Source organism: Gobio gobio, assembly GCF_949357685.1.
Source record: "Gobio gobio genome assembly, chromosome: 17".
Classification (NCBI taxonomy): domain Eukaryota; kingdom Metazoa; phylum Chordata; class Actinopteri; order Cypriniformes; family Gobionidae; genus Gobio; species Gobio gobio.
The window spans coordinates 5,197,909-5,219,556 of NC_137110.1; the positions used below are offsets into that span (position 1 = coordinate 5,197,909).

The 21,648-nt window shown below is 39.1% G+C and overlaps 2 protein-coding genes across 3 annotated transcripts; both read right to left on the minus strand.

The window, feature by feature from the left end:
• Window positions 1–632: 632 nt before the first annotated feature.
• On the minus strand, window positions 633–11,959 carry zc3h10 (zinc finger CCCH-type containing 10). 2 transcript variants are annotated; one of them, XR_013818256.1, is made up of 4 exons: window positions 11,787–11,954; window positions 9,418–10,683; window positions 1,871–2,660; window positions 633–1,220 (listed from the first exon to the last, which is right to left on the minus strand). XR_013818256.1 is itself a non-coding variant. In XM_079840173.1 (3 exons), exons 2-3 carry the CDS (start codon window positions 10,546–10,548, stop codon window positions 2,154–2,156), a joined length of 1,638 nt encoding a protein of 545 aa, XP_079696299.1. In that variant the 5' UTR covers window positions 10,549–10,683; window positions 11,787–11,959; the 3' UTR covers window positions 848–2,153. The 2 variants fall into 2 exon arrangements, 1 of the variants encoding a protein (XP_079696299.1); XM_079840173.1 differs by having other exon boundaries at window positions 848–2,660; window positions 11,787–11,959.
• A 570-nt stretch (window positions 11,960–12,529) lies between these two features.
• On the minus strand, window positions 12,530–19,992 carry cox6c (cytochrome c oxidase subunit 6C). The gene is made up of 4 exons (XM_079840174.1): window positions 19,882–19,992; window positions 19,201–19,314; window positions 15,029–15,165; window positions 12,530–12,641 (listed from the first exon to the last, which is right to left on the minus strand). The coding sequence occupies exons 2-3, from the start codon at window positions 19,303–19,305 to the stop codon at window positions 15,040–15,042; spliced, it is 231 nt and encodes a 76-aa protein (XP_079696300.1). The 5' UTR covers window positions 19,306–19,314; window positions 19,882–19,992; the 3' UTR covers window positions 12,530–12,641; window positions 15,029–15,039.
• Between the last annotated feature and the right edge of the window lie 1,656 nt (window positions 19,993–21,648).

A 21,648-nucleotide genomic window follows, 5' to 3' on the forward strand; every position in this document is an offset into this window, starting at 1 on the left:
GATGCTCAAGTGCTGGTCCTGAGCTGGTTTAAGCTGGTCAAGTGCTGGTTTAAGCTGGTCAAGAACCAGCACTTGACCAGATTAAACCAGCTCAGGACCAGCACTGGTCTGGTTTAAGTGCTGGTTTAAGCTGTTTTTAGTGCTGGTTTAAACTGGTCAAGTGCTGGTTTAAGCTGGTCAAGAACCAGCACTTGACCAGCTTAAACCAGCTCGGGACCATCTTAAACCAGCTCAGGACCAGTCCAGCACTTGACCAACTTAAACCAGCGCAGGACCAGCATAAACCAGCTGCCATGCTTCAAAACATACCTAACCAGCATATGCTGTTTTTTTCAACAGGGAAAAGCAAAAGGAAATAAAATTGACCGCCTTTCCAGTAGAGGGCGCAGGTTTGAGCAATATTCTGAGTTTGTGTTTCACTGTTTTTATTCATTTTGAGGAATACTGAATCCGTTTTTGTTCAAGTGAGATAAGTTAAAGCATTCTCACATTTAGTCTAGAACTACAATAACCATCATGTTCACACACACAACGCCTCTGCATTTCAACATGAGTGCAGTCAGTCAATAAACCGGAAAAATTGTGTTACTTATTTGAAAAACACATTTTTGTTGTATTAAATTTTTTTTTTTCATGAAAATCTGAGAGATCCCAAACCTTATTTGTTAGCTAAACATCAACGGTTCAATTATGAGAACTGGTTATGAGCAACGTTTCAACTGTTTCTGGGGTTTTCCAGATATAAAACATAAAATGCTTTGAAATAAAATGGTCAGCTATGTTTTAAGTGGCGGTCTTATCACGAAAGTGCCAACAACAGAAAGTCATCAAACTAATAACAGAAGTCGGGTTTGATAATAAATATAATTTTTCATCAACATTTCAGAACGATACTCACCCAAGATGAAAGAAACAAGACCAATACTCTGACAGCAGTTATTTAGTTTCCAAAAGAAAGAAAGAAAACACTTTTTTTTCCGCGTAAGACACGACAATAATTATTAATGGTCTGATGATTCACTCATTTTGTGCAGAATCTAAATAATCAAACAATTAAAAAAAGTAGAGTCAAACTAAAACGGACAGCTAACAAGTATATTCACAATCCTTCTGTAGTGATCAGCTGAATAGTTTCAAAATTAGTTAAATCGTTAGTTCACCCAAAAATGTAAATTCTGTCATTAATGACTTCCCCTCATGTCGTTCGACACCCGTCAGACCTGCGTTCATCTTCAGACACAAATGAAGATATTTTAGTTGAAATCTGATGGCTCTGAAAGGCCTCCATTGGCACAATGGCACGGTTCACTCTCAAGACCCTTAAAAGCAACTAAAGACGTCGTTACAAAGTCCATCTCACTACAGTGGTTCTACAATAACTTTATGAATCAGCGAGAATAGTTTTTGTGCGCAAAAAAACCCTAAATAACGACTTGCATAGTGATGACGATTTCAAAACACGGCCTCATGAAGCTTTGAAGCGTTATGAATCAGTGAGTCGATTCAGCAGTTTGAATCGCCAAATTTCATCAGTTTGACGGTTTGACATGCGATCCGAATCATGAATCAACTCAATGATTCATAACGCTTCGAAGCTTCATGAGGCCGTGTTTTGAAATCGTCATCACTATATAAGTCGTTATTTAGGGTTTTTTTGTGCACAAAAACTATTCTCGCTAATTCATAAAGTTATTGTAGAACCACTGTAGTGAGATGGGCTTTGTAACGACGTCTTTAGTAGCTTTTAAGGGTCTTGAGAGTGAACCGTGCCATTGTGCCAATGGAGGCCTTTCAGAGCCATCAGATTTACACTAAAATATCTTCATTTCTGTTCCGAAGATGAACGGAGGTCTGACGGGTGTCGAACGACATGAGGGGAAGTAATTAATGACAGAATTTTCATTTTTGGGTGAACTAACCCTTTAATAAACGTCCTGTCAATGCCCATCTCAAAGGAGTTTTTCCAAGGCATGGCAAGAAAAACTGAAATATGATCCATAAGTTCACAAGAGAATATCTGTACGTTCACTCAGTCAGAACAGAGCCTTCACCTGAGAAACTTTCCATGGTTTACTGGGAATGTCAGCGCAGTTGCTCTGATTTCCAGTTTGCTATTTGTTTCATGTCAGTATTGCTGAAGACGTGTGCCCTCTTTAATGGGGCATGGTGGTGATCCTCATGCTCTGGCTGGCGATGGGGTAGGTCACCATGGGTGTGGTTGCGTGGCTCATGGTGATGCCCGGCAATGGCTGTGCCATGGACACGGCCACCGGTGCCACCGAAACAGCCACAGGGGCCATGGAGACAGCCGGGGCCAGGCCCTGGGCGATAGTCTGAGCGAGGGCGGCAGAGATGGGGTCGGGGTTCAGATGTGGAGGGGGCGCAGTAGGGGGCGCCGCATTGGTCGGAGGGGCGGTCGGCGCTCCAGCCGGGGCCACCAGATCTTGTTGAGTGACGGGACGGGGCTGCAGACCGGCACTGCTCAGAGTGGTGTGTGTCTGGGCAATGCCATGGTTGTAGGAGCTCACAGAACCAACAGGGGGCGCCATACTCTGCTCAGACGGGGCAGGGGTGGAGGACAGCGTCATCACTTTAGCTTGGCTCCGGAACTGAGCGTTCTGCTCCAGAAGCACCTCGTTGGTGGCTATCAGATTGGACACCTTGAGGAAAAAAGGAAAGCATTTTTTGAGGATTTAATTAGAAAATTATGTGCATGTTTTGCTTGCAAGACTTAAGGCCTGTACACACCGGGACGAATATCGCGCGCGCTTATCGCCAGCGTTTTTCGTGCCGTTTTTCGGCGCGTCTTGAGTGTTCACACCCAAGCGATTTTCACTGGCGCTGCGCCGAGTGAACGTGCACATTCAGTCGATGCGCTCCCGGTACACAAGATGGTGCTGCGGCACTTTAAGCCTCTGACACTCGCTTGTCACACAGAAGGAGAAGAGAGACAGTATTTACGTGCTTGCCAAAACCATAGACATATTATGTATATGGACAAAACCATTCACACACTTTTTGCTAACTGGCAAGCAGCATTAGCAGTTCATCTTCTTTGTCTACTTACTACTTCTTCGTCGTATCAATGTGTGCTCGGCAAGAGCGTTTTGTGCTTGAGCGCCACCAAGTCGTGTTTTACTGTCACTTCAGCAGCTCCAGGCACGTGAACAAAAGCGCCGATCTCATTGGTCGGACAGTTTTTTACGCGCCGCGTCAAAATAAAAAAAACGAACCCGAGGCGTTTTTTTAAAAATGACGCTTTTACGCCTGGCGTTTTGCGCGTCGGTGTGAACACTCATATTGGCGCCCATTGTTTAGTCCCGAGGCGTTGAACGTCGGCGATAAACGCGTGCGCAAATCGCCCCGGTGTGAACAGGCCTTTATAAAGCAATTGCATGGCTTTTCTAAAAAACTTGATAACCTGATATGTATCTCTATTATAGTGTGGGACTAGTTGACACAACAGTGCTAAAAGTGGGATAGCCTTTGCAACTCTTTTAGCAAGAAGACTTATACTAATGAAATGAAAAAGTAGGTATCCATTAAAGGATTAGATCACTTTTAAATAAACTTTTGCTGATAATTTACTCACCCCCGTGTCATCCAAGATGTCTTTCTTTCTGCAGTCGAAAAGAAATTAAGGTTTTGAATGAAAACAGTCCAGGATTTTTCTCCATATAATGGACTTCAATGGGCTCCAAACGGTTCAAGGTCCAAATGACAGTTTCAGTGCAGCTTCAAAGGGCTTTAAACCATACCAGATGATGAATAAGGGTCTTATCTAGCCAAACCATCAGTTTCTATGAGAAACCGAGCAGTATTTATGCTAATATTTGACCTCTTAACAGACGAACGCGCTCCGCCATAACTTCCGGCAAGTGGCAATATGTAGATGCCTCATTAGCGACTGCATGGATCAGTAGAATGAGGCATCTACTATCGATATATCTATGACCACGATCTAATTTGACCTCACTTGCCGGAAGTTATGGCGGAGCTCAGAGATGATCACGTTCGTCTGATAAGAGGTAAAATAATAGCATAAATCCATTATATGGTCCATTATATGGAGAAAAACCCTGGACTGTTTTCATCCAAAACCTTAATTTCTTTTCGACTGCAGAAAGAAAGACATGGACATCTTGGATGACATGGGGGTGAGTAAATTATCAGCAAAAGTTTATTTAAAAGTGAACTAATCCTTTAAGGCACGATATATTGTTTTAGTGTCAAGTATAGGGATCATAGTTGATCCGTACGGGCCTGCTGCTTCACAGATCGATTAATTGCAATGCAAAGTTTAACCATAAGCCCTATTCGGATGGTAATTGTTTCTCATGTGGATGTCCGTAAAAATACATTTGCATGCCACCTCAGTGATGAAACTCGTGATGGTGATTTATTCACGGTGGAGGAGCGAGCTTTGTGATCATACGAACCTGCTCACGTGTACAGTCGAATGATTGTCTGCTGTAAAAATGTCATAAGAATGAAATCATCTTTAATTTAATAATAGGAAATTATTAATTATTTACAAATCTCCTGTTTAAAAAAATAGGAAGACAGGGTGTCATTTTAAAAGTGTGGAGATGAGCGTAAATAAGTTAAAGTGGTGATGAATTGTGAAATCAACTTTCCTTTGAGCTTTCGATATGTAAAATGTCATGGTAATATCAGAATATCCTGTAAGTTTCAGAGCTGAAAACTTCCTTGTTAGTCAAAGAAAAGCTTTTATTGACACCAGGCCCAGAAAACGAGAGATCTCAGAATATGTCGACCATTGACGTAGTAGGACGCAGAAGCGCCGCCTCAAGCCCCGCCCACCGACTCGTGGAGCTACCGAGCAATAAACATGCCGGTTCCAGCTCACTTGCGTAAGACATTGCGCGTTTGTTTGCTTCATTTCACCTCAAAATCGATTTTAAACAAAATACAGGTCGAGACTGGATTTCAGGGGAGCAGAAGCTCATTAAATATGCAAATCTTATCCAATCCTAGCCGTGGACGTTTACTTCCAAGTCTTCAGTGCAACAAAACTGAGCGTTTTTCAGAGAGCCTCAAAACCAAGGCAGAAAATAGCCTATTACTTATTCATTATGTTTTTGAATGTAAAAATCACGCAAACGCCATAAGTTGACCTCAGACAACAGTATAACATTTTTTTAAAAGCCAGTTCATGACCCCTTTAATACAATGCGGCTAATTTAACCTATATAACGTTAATTACTGCCATAATAACGGCTCATTTCAAATGTTAACGTGTTTTTCTTTTTCTCTTTTGAGCGGTGATGAAAGATTATTCTTGTAAATACTTTCCAGCATTTGAGTAATAAAAGTGTAGGCTAGAGCTTTAAAATGCATCCAAATTACAGCGAAGCGCAACCGTACGGTGCTCTGCAGAGGTCAAAAGGGATATAAACAGTGAATTTTGAAGTGATATATTCTTGAAAACTCAGAGATGTGGATTCGGGCAGCAGTTAAATTACCACACGACCTGGGTGTTTATCAAAAAACAGAAGGTAATTCGGCCAGGGATTTTTACACGAGTGATGGGAGAAAAACACTGACATTTTGGATTCAGATGCCGATAAAATCACTGACTAGCCCCTGTCAATGATGACAATACCTTACGAGAAACAATTACCGTCCGAATTGGGCTTAAGAGTGAATGTTTACCATTTGCATGTGCTTTTAAAGGGTTAGTTCACCCAAAAAATTAAATTAAAATAGTTTTTTTTTTTTTTACTAAAACTGAAAAAAAAAAAAAAATATATATATATATATATATATATATATATATATATATATATATATATATATATATATATATATATATATATATATATATATATATATATAAAAAGGCAATTCAAAATATTAATAAACACTACAATAGTATACAAATAATACTAAAACAACCCTGCAAAAAAAGCCAAATTAAAGTTCTTTTACGCTGCATCGTACAAATTGGTTTATGTAAGGAACAGACTAAAGTTATAGTTGTTTTTTGCTGAAAGTCTTCTCTGTTGAAGTTCTCAAAACCTATTATTTGATACCGATTCTGAGTCCGATTTGAAACCGATTATTTGTCTTTCACAACAAACCTGGCACAATGAGTCTTGAAGTGCCGTATTTGAAGGGAATGAGATTAGAGAGCTAAGACAGAGAGGAAGATTTTCAGCAACACAGGTTGCATGGACTACATCTGTTATTCCAGCTTGGAGACACTCTGCAATACTTCCTCTCTATTCCATTGAAGAAAGGAAGTTTAGGTGTTACCTGCAGTGTTAATGACCTTTTTTCACTGACGAAAACGAGGCGATAACTAAATAAAAACTAGTGTTGGATGACAAAAACTATGACGAAAACGTAATTTTCGTCAATAAATAAAAGCGAGACGAAAATTTTTGGGAGGGTCTATTAGGGAAGAGATCCAGTCAGAACTGATGTCCTGTGTAACAGATCCGCACATTTGATTTAACCGCTGGAAAACACGCCACTGTTGCGCATCTACAGGCTCATCCCCAATCCAGCGCTCCAGAGCGGCTCACAATCAATGAATAACACACATTTATGCCAGGCAATTGTTTATGAACTAATGCTGATGAATAATGACAATTTACTTTACGATGTTTATATAGTAATATGTTTTAGACGGTTGTAACTAGGGGTGCACCGATCCGATATTAGGATCAGATATCGGTCGCGATACTGACAAAATAGCTGGATCGGGGATCGGAAAAATTAACAGATCCACAAGCCGATCCAGGTGTTTATTAGTTTTTTTTGTCGCAGCAGAACCTACATTATTCGTCAGCTTCACGTGTGTCGCATGCTAGAAGCAACATGGATCGAGCCAGCTGTGTGGAGAAGATAGGCCTATTTCACGCTTGCCACGCCAACTAGTTCGTCGGCTGTTTGCAATGTCTGCAAAGTAACTTAAATGTTTTTTAGACTATATAGATATTTAGATATTTTAGACTGTTTTCCAAGATGGCTCCTGTCTGTATATGCGTAATGTACTATATCTTTATAAAGTATCTTCTTATTAAACTGTTTGTACACTTACAAAGTTCTCAATGCTTCGGTTTGCATGTAGGGACCCTCATTATTCTACTGTGTTAGTGTGAGGCTATTTTGAGCCTTGTTAGTGGTATTAACTAGCGATTTAATTTGACTTATTCTGTGCCCCATATACTAGCGTTATAAGCTAATTTGTTTTTAGATTTAAAACTCTTTACATTCGATTTTCATGAAAACGCATCCCAGAGAACCATCTACTCGGTAACGATGTGTTAATTACCCCTAGGTTCATTTTTCACCGGAGTTGTTCTTTAAAGGGGTGGTTCCGTGTTTTTTTTTCTAGGGTTGGTTGTGTTTATGGGGCACAGTATAACAATGTCTTAATACTTAATTTTTTTAAAAACGCCATATTTTTCTTATATTTTACCTTTATTCCACACTGCTGTCTCCTGTCCTTTGAACGGCTCGTTTGCTTCCTGCTTCTATGAAGCCCATCCCTCCGAAAAACGCAATGGTCGTAGATTGGTCAGATGGCCAAATGTAGTTTGTAGTTCTGCAACAGCTCTCTCTCTTTCGTAATGACTGCGACGTGGCCTCGCCCACTTTGTTGTGTGTTTGCGGGGGCAGTGTTTATGTTAATAGCAGGTGTTTATAATGTCACCAACCCGGGAAGAAGCTTGTTGTAGTCCAAACCGGCCGTTTTTGTAGGCAATAAACTGCCATAACTTTAAAAGACAATATCTCCGTTTGCATTGAACTTTCAGCGCTGTAACTTTGCAGATACTGTTAATGCTCAAGCAGCAACATTACACACTAGGGATGGGCGATATCTTATCGTTTGCGATATACCGGTAAAAATTCTCCCCACGATAAGAATTTGTCTTCCCGCGATAATAACGATAAAGCCTAGTTGATGGCGCGACCCATCCGCACAGTGCAGCCGCTGTCCGTCTCTTGATGCCCTAAGCGTTATTACTTTATGATGGCCGTGGTGGCTGCGTTCGTCACTTAGTATATATGAACTTTTCTTGTGGTGCTCCCCGCAGCACTTGGTGCCCTACGCGGAGCGCGTGATGGGAGCGGCGGCACTGAATCCGCATCTCACGTGCAGAGCTGCGGAAGAGTTCATAGCTAAACGAGGGGCTACCTGAGGGCAATCTGAACCTGTACATACAGATGTATTTTCACTCGCTGAGCACTTGGACTGACCGCTTAAGAGATTCGCTCCGTCTCAATCGATCGGTAAAGCACACTATTTCAGTTCATCTCAATGAATGCGCGCAGTGTATTTGACGCACATTAAACACTAGTGTGAGGCGCGCGACTGAGAGCGCTCAGTGTTACACAGACACTCAAAGAGAGAGCGAGAGAGTCTTACACAACACAGAATTGACGTGCTACATGTAAACAATATCCTTTGTTGTATTTTCCTGTAAAATAAAGGTGTTTATTTGGAATTATTCAGCCTTTCGTGAACAGGAAGAGACGAATGCACAAACCAAACGGGAATCTCATAGGCTGTGCCTGTTTTGATTTCAGCAAATCAGTTAGAATGAGCGCTGACAACGTGATTAATATTCATGAACCCAGAAGCTCATTAATCCTTAGTGCAGTTTATTTTTATTAGTTGAAGAATTCGTGGTATTATTTTATCAACTCAAATGACTGAAGTTCTATAATTAAATCCTTATTTGTAACTTTTTTGTAATCTGAAGACATGGTTGGGATAATTACTTTAGCTGTTTCTGCTATTTTTACCACTGTTTGCACCATGAGTGTATGAATACAGAATCGGTTTACATTTAAAACTTGTCATTGATTTGAATTATTATTGTTTGTATTGTGTGATGTTTTTCAGCACAGTTGCACTATTTAAACATTACCTGCACTTTTACAGAAGACAATTATATCTGCAACTTTTCCATTTCTGAAAAGGCTGGTGTGGAATTTTACATAAAAAAAATAAATGTATATATATTATGTATTATAGGAGCCTATTTGATGACAGGTACGTTTTAAGTAAGATCATTTGTTTTTCTGAGTCTGCATGCAGAATGCATGCAGCTCTCACTTGTATCCAAAAACATGGGGAATGATACTACATTTATCGTCATTGATATCGTTATCGCAATAAATACTAGAAAATATCGGGATAAATTTTTAAGTCCATATCGCCCATCCCTATTACACACTAACTAAAGTTAAAAAAGTAAAATCGCATGCAACCACCCCTTTAAATGCTTAATGTATTACAATTTAACTAAACTCATTAGATTTTAGTCGACTAGAATAAAGCTAAAAACAATTCAGGCGACAAAAATATGACTAAAACTAAATGACATTTCAGTCAAAAGACAATGACTAAACTAAATAAAAATTTGCTGTCAAAATTACCTGTTTCTTAAGCTCCTCCACTCGTTTCCTCAGTAGGGCGTTCTCCTCTTCGAGTAAGCGATACTCCAGCGGTCGGGTTGGGAGGGCGGTCTGGATCCCCAGGTCGTAATGTCCACTGCTGGTCCCATCGGTCAACCGCAGCCCCTCCAAACGCCGTCTCTTCAGCTGGAAGGTGGTGTGGTCAACAGGGGCCTCCACCGGCCCGGCCTCAAACATGCCATTTTCAAACAGGGGGTCGTAGACGGAGCAAGGGCCCCTGTCGTATCGCCGATGACCTGCCGTCCCCAACGACATGCAGCCGGTCATCGAGCCCACACCTCCACCTCCAACCGACAGGCCCTGGTCTCTGCATCCGCCCATGTTGGGACATCCCATTCCCATGTAGTTTCCCACGCCGCCGCCAACCAGGCCGGACATCCCCCCACAGGCCCCGCCCACCCCAACCGCACCGCCTCCACCCGCATTCACCATCCCGCTCACGCCCCCCGGGACACTCATCATACACCCGACCCCCACCCTGGGCGAAGCCTCGTATTCGTAGTCCTTCCTGACGTGTCGGAACTTGCACTTGTTGCCCCGCTGGCACTCTCCTTTCAAGAAGTCCCTGCATATGGGCACCTCTCCGCGGCTCAACGGGAGATCGGTCGGGGACAATCCCAATCCGGCCGCCACCTTCCCCCTGAGCCGAAGCGGAAGCTCTCCGGTTTTCTTATAATAGTCCTCGTCTTCCTTCGAGCCGTGCACAAATCTGCAGTTGATGCGCACGCACTCTTTGTTCTGATGGTCATGGCAGAAGATGAACTCGTTCTTCTGCACTCCCAAGTCTGGAACCTCATTGAAGTCCGGATGGCGGAAGCGGCAGCGTTTGCCGCGCTTGCACACGTTGCGCAAAAAGTCCCGGCAAACGCCATCCAGTCCCAAACCACCGCCATTGCCCAATGCTCCACCGCCTCCCATGGCCCCAGAGCCTCCGTTCCCCCCCGCACAGCCGGATGAGCCGCCCACCACAGTCACTCTACCCTCGCCAACCGCTCCGCCCAAACCCGCCCCGGCCCCGCCCTCGTCCCCAGAGCCCACGCCGGTCCCGCCTCCACCGCCACCTGCCAGGAAGGTGCTATCCCGGTCAGGCATGGCGCTCCGCCCGGCGGGAAGAGAACGCTGCGCTCATGTGGGTGCCAGAGAGATGGAGGTCATACAAGTGTTCAGGGTTATAGTGCAAGAGAGACAAGAGCTCAGACTGAAGACGAACACAGATCACAGCTCCACCTGCGAATATCACACAAACACAAGTATATATTATTCCAGAATTAACATTATACAATTGTATTATTAAAGGCCTGTTCACACCGGGACGATTTTCGCACGTGTTTATCGCCGACGTTTAACGCCTCGGGACTAAACAAAGGGCGCCAATGTGAGTGTGCACACCGCCAGGCGTAAAAGCGGCATTTTTTTTAAAAACGCCTCGGGTTCGTTTTTTTACGCAAAAAAAAAAGAAGCGACGAAAAACGTCATGAAAAACGCTGGCGATAAGCGCGCGCGATATTCATCCCGGTGTGTACAGGCCTTAAATGTTAGTGTAATTCAATGAATACATTAGTTCTATTAGGGATGCACCGATATTAATATTTTGGCCGATAACCGATATATTGGCCGATAAATTAAAATTTTTATATAATTTGAGCCGGATTACAAAAATAAAAGCCTCACCATTAAAATCCATGTCCCAAACACACATATAATGTTTTTATTATAGTTTAATGTAGCCGATATGACAGCACATGTCCCACCTCACTCTATTTTTTAGGGGCGGTAGCGATAATAATATTAAAAATTAACATACATCGGATGATACTGATATGGTGGCTGATATATCGTGCATTTACATTTTCTAACGAATCTATTAATTAAAAAAAGTATATGCAATATATGTGTATATATATATATATATATATATATATATATATATAATTTTTTTTTAATGAAACAATTCGTTAGAAAATATATTTAAAAAAATGTATTAAACGAAATCGTTATTTTTCCTAATCTTCAATCTCATATATAAAATATTAGATATTAAATATAGTTAAATACAACCATTTGTTTACTAGTGAAGAGCTGTCATGTCAAATCTTGTGGGGCGCCAAATACTCCACTCGATGTGATGTTGTCTACAGAGTTACATAAATAACCAGATATAGTTGACCGTTTCTTTTCCCCATTATTCGACAAAATGTGCATTATTTTATATTTTATCCACAGCACATAAAATAAAACATGCCATCTGGCACAAAGGCCCGGGTTACGCGCATGACCAGAGCGCAACGACAATAACCCAAACCCACCATTACTACGAGTAAACAACTCACCCAGTGCACACAACCAGTCGATTCTGCGAGATTAAACTAACGCTATCTGCACATTAATAATCACACGCATTAACTATGAACTGGCTGCGTGAAAGCTTACATTATAACACTAGTTATAGATCCATGAACAACAACTTCCGCTTGTGTCGTTCGGAGCACTTCCTGTGCAACGCACTCTGGGAAAACGCACTTCAAATTAAAAGGCCTCAACCCACAAAAATACTGTGGAGATTACATGGTCAAGATATAATGGTGTGTTATCAATATGGCACTCTCAGAATACCTTGGTATTACCATTAAGTATGTTCAAAAATTAGAGTGTACTTTTTGTATAGTTGTATTATTCCATTAAGCACATTTAAAATATACACACATACCCTTAAAAATGCTATATTTCTTAGAAAAGAGCAATGCACATGCAGCAAACGTGAAGTGAATTCTTATTTCTCCATATAGACATGTCAAATGGCATTATACAATATTTTTATGCTCTTAAAAATGTTAAGAAAGTATTAAATTACTAAAAAAAAAAAAAAAAACAGTAGTGTGCTATAAAATCCACTGCTTGCACAAAAAAACATTACTGCTAAATTCAGAGTTTGGATTTTTTAACATCTTTATTATGTATAAAATGATGTTAAAGTCTTTAACTCAAATGGCATTTTCATTTTAAAATACAACATAGGAGAGACGTGATATATTTCAACATTTATTTCGAGTCGCAATAAGTCACTACAGCAGGATTGGTTGTCAACAGTTTATTTGCATCTTAATGAGAACATCAGACATAAATGTTCATATCCAATAATCTTATAAAGATTCAGATGTAGAGCAGGAATGCAGGGGGAACGACACCTGTAAACGAAGAAGAAGAAAAAACATATTACCATACTTTTACAGCTGACTAATCATAGAAAGAAAGAAAAAACTGTTGTATTACAAGTTTTCTGAAAGGCATTGATTTGGATACATTTCCAGTTTCATTTTGTTGACATATTTAAGGTTTGGGATGTCTTAATCCATAAATCAGAAAATACTGTCAACTGCCAGAAAAACAGGTGTTTTTGGAAAAGTTGATTTATGAAAACTCCTTCAGAATGAATATATATATATATATGGATTAAAACTGTAGAGTTTGGCGTATGTAAAGCTGCTGAAGTGGAGATTTCATTGAGAAAACTGCCTTTAAATACATGTACTGTAAGTGGAACCTAGAGACACTTAAATATATATTTTGGATGTTTTCTATCCATTCTTCTGAAGAAAAATACAATGTTATGGAAGCAAAATAGACCAAAATTGACCAGTGTATAGAAGTAAAATAATGACTAATATCTTTAAGAAAGAAAAAAAAAAAAGAAGCATGTTGCACTAATTACAGTTTTTTAAATAAAGCATTGCATTAATGGTGCTTGCATTTTAATGCATTGTATGTTCAGGCTTGCATTTTCTGGGGCTGGAATTCCACATGGTTGTATGTTTAAGATGAGAATATTTCAGAGGTGGACAAAGTACACAACTCTATTACTTGAGTAAAAGTACTACTAGTCAAATATTACTCCGTTACAAGTGAAAGTTGTAAAAACAGATTTTTTACTTGAGTAAAAGTACAGAAGAATTTGTTTTTAAAAGTACTCAAGTATCAAAAGTAAATTAATTTTATGTCAATGCATTATTTTATTATTGTTGTATAAATGCACATTATGTCACCATGGTGGTTTAAGCCAGTCAGTGATGCTCCATCCGACATGCTAGCAGACGACTACATTAAACTCATTTAAATACTTGTATAAAAGTTACAAAACTGCGGTCACTTTAAGGCCAAATGCACAGATCCAATACACTGATACACATCCGATGTTCTCCCAGACATTTACATTTTATGAGACCTGCATCAAGTGTAAACTGAAACACACTTTCTAAGTATGGCCATGGGTGCACACACTGCGTCATGAACTACCTTCTTCCATTTTGCTATAAACTGATCAGTGTTCAAAAAATGTGGGGAAACTTCACATGACCCTACAAGAGTGATTACTGATAGGCTGTCTGCAACAACAACAACAAAACACCTTTTAAAGTAGAAATAAAATCATCCACTGACTTTCAAAGCTGCTACAGAAACGACTTTCGACTTTGAGGACCTTGATAGAAATGTAGTGGAGTAAAAAGTACGATATTTGTCTTTCAAATGTAGTGAAGTTAAAGTCAAAGTTTCCCGAAAAAATAATACTCTGGTAAAGTACGGATACAAGTCAAGTGTACTTAAGTACAGTACTCAAGTAAATGTACTTAGTTACTGTCCACCTCTGAAATTTAAAAATGTCATACACAATTTTATTATTTAAAATGCAATAATCCATATTCAGCATCGGGGGAGATGAGCTGCTTACATGATCTCTAGGAAACATGCAGACTTTGAAATAAATGTAAACGCAGCTTTCGTGTCTTCATCAGCTCTTCTGCATATATATATATATATAGGGAACTATCCCTGCTAATCACAACATATACATACCGCTTGTGAGTGTGTGAAGGAGTGATTGATTGTATGCGAGATGTGCAACGTTGAATATTCTGTTGAATTTGAACCACTGCATGTGTAAAGCAAATAAAATGGACTGAAAAAAATGCCTGCCAAATATTATAGGTGGTCTTTTTAAACAGAATTAATATATATCACGATTCGCACGAATGACTGCACAAATCGGGCGTTTGACACGTTGAAAAAAAAAAGTTTAAAAATCTGAACTTTGCCAGATATTCGCGCCACGTTAACCAATCAGGAGCTTGCTCTAGTAGTGACAACAATGAGAACAGTAATAAAACGCAACATATATTAAAGCATCTTTGGCGTTTCCATGTTTCCTACTAAATAATCGTGGGAATGATGTCACTGATAGGCGACAAGCGGTCCGTGTCCTGGTTAAAATTGCTTATTTCTCTGGATTTAAACATTCTTGGAGACATTTGGGATAACGCAAGTACAAGTCAACAAAATATATAACACTGTTTTAGTGGTTTTTGGATATAGAATATTTAATAGATAAAAAGTGAAAATCAACATGCTTTTAAAACATTTTACTTCCATACCAGTGCATAAAAATGGTATTAACAGATTTTTTTTTAAACTCAGGGCTGATGAATATCATGTTTACTGAAATGGCAGAGCATATAGTGCGCAAAATGATGCTGGCAAAGAATTACAACTAAGATCTAAATGCACTTGAAAGGCCACTCACGTCACATAGATTTATTCTCCAGAAGGCCTGACACTTTGAAAAACACCAGCTTCTTTCATGGCGTTAAACTCCTTCATGGCGTCGTACTTTTTGTAGAAGTCAGCATATGCCTGTTTCCTGGGCTCTGTTACTGCATACTGCAGAAAGACACAAACACACACACACACACACACACAAAAATGTCCAAGATTAGAAGGGACAATAAAAACCCATATTGTTAAACTAATCTTAAAGGGATAGTTCACCTAAAAATTTAAATTAGCCCATGATTGTCCTTGCTAATCCAAGCTTTATAATGGCAGTGAATGGCCGTTTCTGTTTTGAGGTGTATCGTACGCATGTTCACGAGGTGCTGGCGTTCCAGTGTATGAAGCAGGACGCAGGTGTGGCGCAAGTTCTGGTGACGAACACGGAAACGCAGAGGATAGAAACTTGGTTCTCACGAGAACTAGCATATTCTCACCGGAGCGCCCAATGTTATACGTAGGGTTGGGTATCGTTTGGGTTTTTTACGATACCGGTGCCTAAACCGATACAAAAAAAACCCACAAAACAAGGTGGATGAGATTAAAGAATGGCTTTTTATTGAATTGAATTTTTTTTATTCTTTAAATGGAACAATTTATTAACAGTTTAAAGTATACTTAAAATGTACAAATAGATACAAAACTCAATTTACTTAACAAATTCATAGTAAAACCTAAGCCACCTGACCCATAAGTTTGGGTACCGAACTCTGTACTTTTAAGGGCACAGACCGAAATACGTCGGTACTACCGAGTACCGATTTACATTAAATCAATCGATACCAAATTTCGGTACCTGAGAACACAGCCGGTGATATAAGCCCCGTTTCCACCGAAATTACTCGGAACAATTTGTACCAGGAACTTTTTTTACAGGGACTTTTTTCCCCCAGACCTGCTGCTGTCTGCGTTTCCACTGTGGTTTAAAGTACAGCGAAGATTAGGCAAATTAGTCCAGAGATGTGGGACTGACCACGACTGCTCCTCCAGTCACAGACGGACAGGAATAATTTTTTTGCGATACAGTCTGCAACAATAACAAGTATTAGGGATGCTCCGGTTGACCGGCCAAAAACCGGAACCGGCCGGTTTTTGATTCTAGCGCGCGATCGGCAACCGACCGGTCTTCTTTGTATTTTTCTGCCGATTTTTCAGGAAGTGCGCCCGCTTGCACACGCGCCTATATTGCAATCATTCGCGAACACGAACATGTCACATGTCACTGTGTTACAAACGGAAACTGGAGAACTGAGGGAAGAGACGAGATGCTGAAGGAAATGAAGAGCCGCTTTCCTGCGCGAGCTTCCCTCTCCGCCTGCTCAAGCGCAGATAATGAGCGTTTGTTCAGCTCCGCTTCTCACGTGTTGGATCGGATGAGAACGAAACAGACTAACTTGTGACAAAGTCGAAATACTTATTTTTGTAGCCTAAAGAAGAACATGCATGCACTTTTGAAATGAAATACGATCAGTTCTGTAGCCTATAGGATGATCATTTTTATTTTACCTTAAAATTACAGTGACTTAATTTGATTTAAAAAGCACCTGCTGTAGCATCTTAGTTTTTTTCCTTGCACTAAACATTATTTGATTTAACATTTTGGAACAATGATATACTTTGGTTTTATTTAATTTCACTGGTAAAGACTTTTTTTCTTTACACTGAATTTAAAAACAAATGCTGATTTAAGTAACATCTTTGTTTGGATTGCAGAATATCCAGTTGTTGCCTTTAATTTCACCTTTCAGCCTTTTAATTTCCAATTCAATTTCCTGTTAATTTCAGATTGCCGGCTTGTTTTCATTAGCCAAAAGCCAATTTAGCCTGTTAAATACCAAATAAACATCTTGTTCATGTATACTTTCGTTCTTTTATTGAATAAAAAAAATAGGAAATCGGTATCGGACAGTTTTATTGAAAAAAAAAAATCGGTATCAGCCATGTAAAATCATGATCGGTGCATCACAAACAAGTATGGAGGAGATTGAAGGAGCACTGCTTTTGTATTGGTTTACTAAAGAGGTAATTAACAAACGGCGCAAAAGAGACGAGCACTGATACTAAAGCATATTCTGAAAGCTCATAAAGCTAGATTTAAAATAAGACAACGCATGTTATTATCAGCTATTACAGACATTGACCGTGCGATTGCTGAGACGAACACGCGCCATCAGACAGAAAGAGCAAGACTGATATTTACTGAACGCAGAACAAACCTCGCAAAAGACTTTTTAAAATGCCGGTTGAAATAAAATGCTGCGTGAGCTCAACCAATCAGCATGTTCAGCGCACAAGTCCCGCCCCCGAAAGTTCCTGAACTTTGATAAAGTACTGCCTCATGAGCAGGGCCGTTCGGAGGAGGAAATATTAACCCTGAACTTCATTTAGACCCTGCGGTCGAAACACAGAGTACCAGCCCAAAGTTCCTGCGGTGGAAACGCGGCTCTAGACTAGCATCTGTGAATATTAAACCGCAAAAGACTATTTAAATACGAATCCTGCGTGTCTCTGTGCGAATGAATGCTGTAGGACATTAGGGCTGTCAACGAATATTCTAAATTCGAATATATATTCGAATAGTTTTTAAAAAACGAATTTCGAAGGTGAAAATTAATATTCGAATAAATAAAAAAATGTGGGGAAAAAAACGCCCGCGGTAGAAGAGGCGTGGCTGTCTGCTTTGCGAGTGGGCGCGCTAGCGCGCCTGAAGCCTTGTGTACTTTGGCCCGTCTCCGACATGAGAACAAAATGTATGTAGAAATGTAACGTTAACTTATACAACTCAATGTATGATATCTAAATGTTTCCTAATTTCACTAAACACTTTAGTGAGTTTTCACTTAGTTTCGTGAACTTTTCTTTATTAAACGGGCTTTTTTATGCTTTTGTAGGCTCGTTTTGTAAATATAAGCAACTAATTTGTATGTGCAAACTGGACCAGCCTTACTTTGCATCGCCCGCCACAAGTTCTCTGTCTGCAACACGACAAGAGGCCATAACGGAGAAATTAATTTCGTTCATTTGTAAGGACATGAGAGCGATCAGTGTCGTGGATGGGGCGGCTTCAGGGAGTTCTGACAAGCAATGGAACCGAGGTACCATATCCCTAACAGAAACATTACTAAAGTGTAAGCTACTGTACTGACTGAATAGATATTGCATGAATGAAGGATAAATGCACTGCTTCCACTGGTTTGATTATTTACCGTTTCATGTCAAGGAAAAGTTCCATGTTTACCACAGCACAGCACGCTCGGAGCGTTCAATAATATGCTGTAAAACTTATATTAATATTTGTTTCAATCCATAGACCGTAAAAGTTTCAATCACTGAATGAAGCCTGCTATATTTGGGACGAGTCGCGACCTTAAATTGCTTGCACAAAACTCTTGATCAGTCTCAAAATGTGTGTGTGTTCATTTAAACCGTTATGCGCAGAGAGCGTGAGGGCGAGAGAGAGAGTGAGGTCTGCGGTCTTTAGCCATTAGTGATTTACTTGTTTTTGTGTAGGTTATACGTTGTCAAATATGTTTAAACTTAAATAGACTACCTATATAAGTAGTTATGTGTCTTTGTATTCATTTGTCCTGTTATTGACGTAATGCGCGTCATTGATAAAATGCGCAACCAGATGTTCGAATATTCATGCTTTTTTTAGAGGGAATATTCGAACGTCATTTTTGAGCAATTTTGACAGCCCTATAGGACATGTGGTTTAACTCTCTCACACACACACACACACACACACACACACACACACACACACACACACACACACACGCGCGCGCATGTTTCCATCTCTGCCGTCTCATATGAGGACATGAACACATGTCCGTCATCTCCAGAGCCACTTTATGAGCATTTTACCACAGTTATATCATAAAGCGTCAAAGAGCCAGGACATTTTTAATAGAACTGATTTTATTCGTCTGAAAGAAAAATGTCATATACACCGAAGACCTTTTCATTTTTGGGTGAACCATCCCTTTAACAACTATTGAAGTTGCATCATGAAGATAAAATTAATTTAAAGAAACATTTGAGCCTACGCAAGAGATAAAGTACCAATCACAATGTTGAACAAAACTGAAGACCACAAAGGTCCAATTTAGTGCATTTAATCATTCAAAACACCACAGAACTGACCTTGAAAGCGGCTGCTGCAACGATGGAAAGAGCAAATGCGATGGGCAAATGAAACCTCAGACGCTTGGCAAGGAGGCCTCTCATCGCTGGCTTTGGAAGTGACATTGTGGACTTCTGGAAAGAGAAGACAATGATGGATATTAATAAAATAAACACACTGACAGTCAATTGACAACCTTGCAATAACCCTTCAGTACTGCTACGTGCTATTCTGACCATCACAAATGGACGTCTCGCTGACTTCACAGAATAAGCCACGTTAATATTTAGTTTCCTATGGGATAGAGACTGAGAAGATAATGTGTATGTGGTGATTTGCATGTTTTATATACAAATGAGCTGTTCAGGTCAAGGTTTTAGCGGCTTAGCTAAAATGCACTTCGCATATTATTTCTCTAGACGTGATAACGCGCATACAAACGCAAAGCCAATCAATTAACCTTAAATTTATTTTCAATGACATTTCAGTGCCTTCTGAGATTCAGGACTAGCTGTCTAGCTAACACTAGTAAGCAATGACGACCAGCGGCTAACGTTAGATGTATTTCTAAAAAGAGACGCTCAATTTAGCTAAATTAAACTCTTTTAGAGCTATTTAAAACATAACACTGTGATATTATATTATATCAATTATTTACCATGGAAGTTTAGTTATAAAGGTATAGCAAGCTCGATATTTACCGTGTAATTCGCGACCTTCAGCACGCACGTCCGGTGACTCCGACAGGAAGGCGTTTATGGGGCCCAACTACGGAAACAGGCGAAGGACAAATGCTCTGTAGAGACAACTGTCGTCCAGTTTAATTACAAAACCATAAAATAACAAATATTTTTGCTAAAATTAAATAAAATAAACTTTAACTTAAATAAAAAAGGAAATATAAAATGTAACTTTTACATTTTATTTCAGCTAGTAGCCGACCGATGTAGTAAAATAACTCAAAACTAAATAAAATGATTAAAACTATTTAAAGGGTAACTAAACCCTAAACCAACTTTTTTTAGTTAATGATCTGTAATACTGGGGCTTTATTAATGCTGTTCATTGATTCGAGTAAATGTTTTGACATTTGAGTAGAAAGTGTTTTAATTATTTTTTAATAGGTTATGAAAAAAACCTATTAAATATGACAAACACACAACAAAATTACTAAAAACTATAATTAAAATTAAACCGGAAAATATAAATATAATATATTATTATAAAAAAAAATATATATATATATATATATTAATGAATCTAAAACAAGACTGCTGCTTACAAAGGAGAAAAAAAAATGTTATTATGTCTTAAAAAATAGGATAATAATTTTTGGGTTATTTGATATAGTGTTATACGTTGTAAAACAAAGTATTAAATTTGTTTTCAAGTAAAAATTTCACATTTTCTGATTGCTTGTATTGCTTGTATATAGCTACCAAGCCTACTATTTTAAATAAAAAAGAAAATATAATTTACAGTGACTAACAATAATAAAGACAAAACATTATTACATTATAAAACAATAACAATGCGTTTTTAAATAATTGGGTTTCGGTGAACGCATGCGTCACTAATTAGTAAATCCAGCTCTTCTACATTAAATTAGTTGAGTTAATATAATTAGTTGATAAATTAATATAATAAAGATTAAATTAAAATGATAACCATATATTTCTATATGTAGGAGAATTGCTTGTTCCTGTCACCACCACAAAGCACCGTTTTTAAGAGGACAATTGGTTATAAATATAAAGATTGTACTGTATTTTGAACATATTGTATCTTCTATTATAAAGATGAAAATTGACATTTTGTTAATTTAAAAATAAGCTCTTTAATGTTATAAAAATTAAACAATTTAGGTTCTGTTAGATGTGTTTGACTATTTGTATGTTGTAAAATTATATCTCAAGATAACGAAGATAAATTAACAAAAAAAAAAAAGATAAGGGCCTCATTGATTCAGTTTGCCTGGGGGCCCTACTCAATGCTGGTTGGGTGAATGATAAACAATTGTCTTTTTTTATAATGTTGTACTTTTAATTACTTAATATTTTACTCACTGTATTGGCTATAGAGATTGCACTTTCAGTCCGTATTATTATAGGGTCATTTCAGTGGTTTAGCATTAGGCTTTGTATCAGTAGAAACCCGGTAGTATATTCAAATGATGGTACTTTCCCCCCTCATATCCCCCTTCTAAGACGAGAGAATTATGCAATTTATTTCTGGAAAAATTCCTCCGATGACGCAAATATCGTAATTTTGCGTCATCTGAGGATTTTTTGGCCAGAGGCTAAAGACTACAGCCACTAGATGGAGCTGTTCCGCATGTTATCAACCCACCCACAGGGGAGATATCTCACTCCCAGAATGTAACGTTAAAGGGTTAGTTCACCCAAAAATGAAAATTCTGTCATTAATGACTTACCCTCATGTCGTTCGACACCCGTCAGACCTCCGTT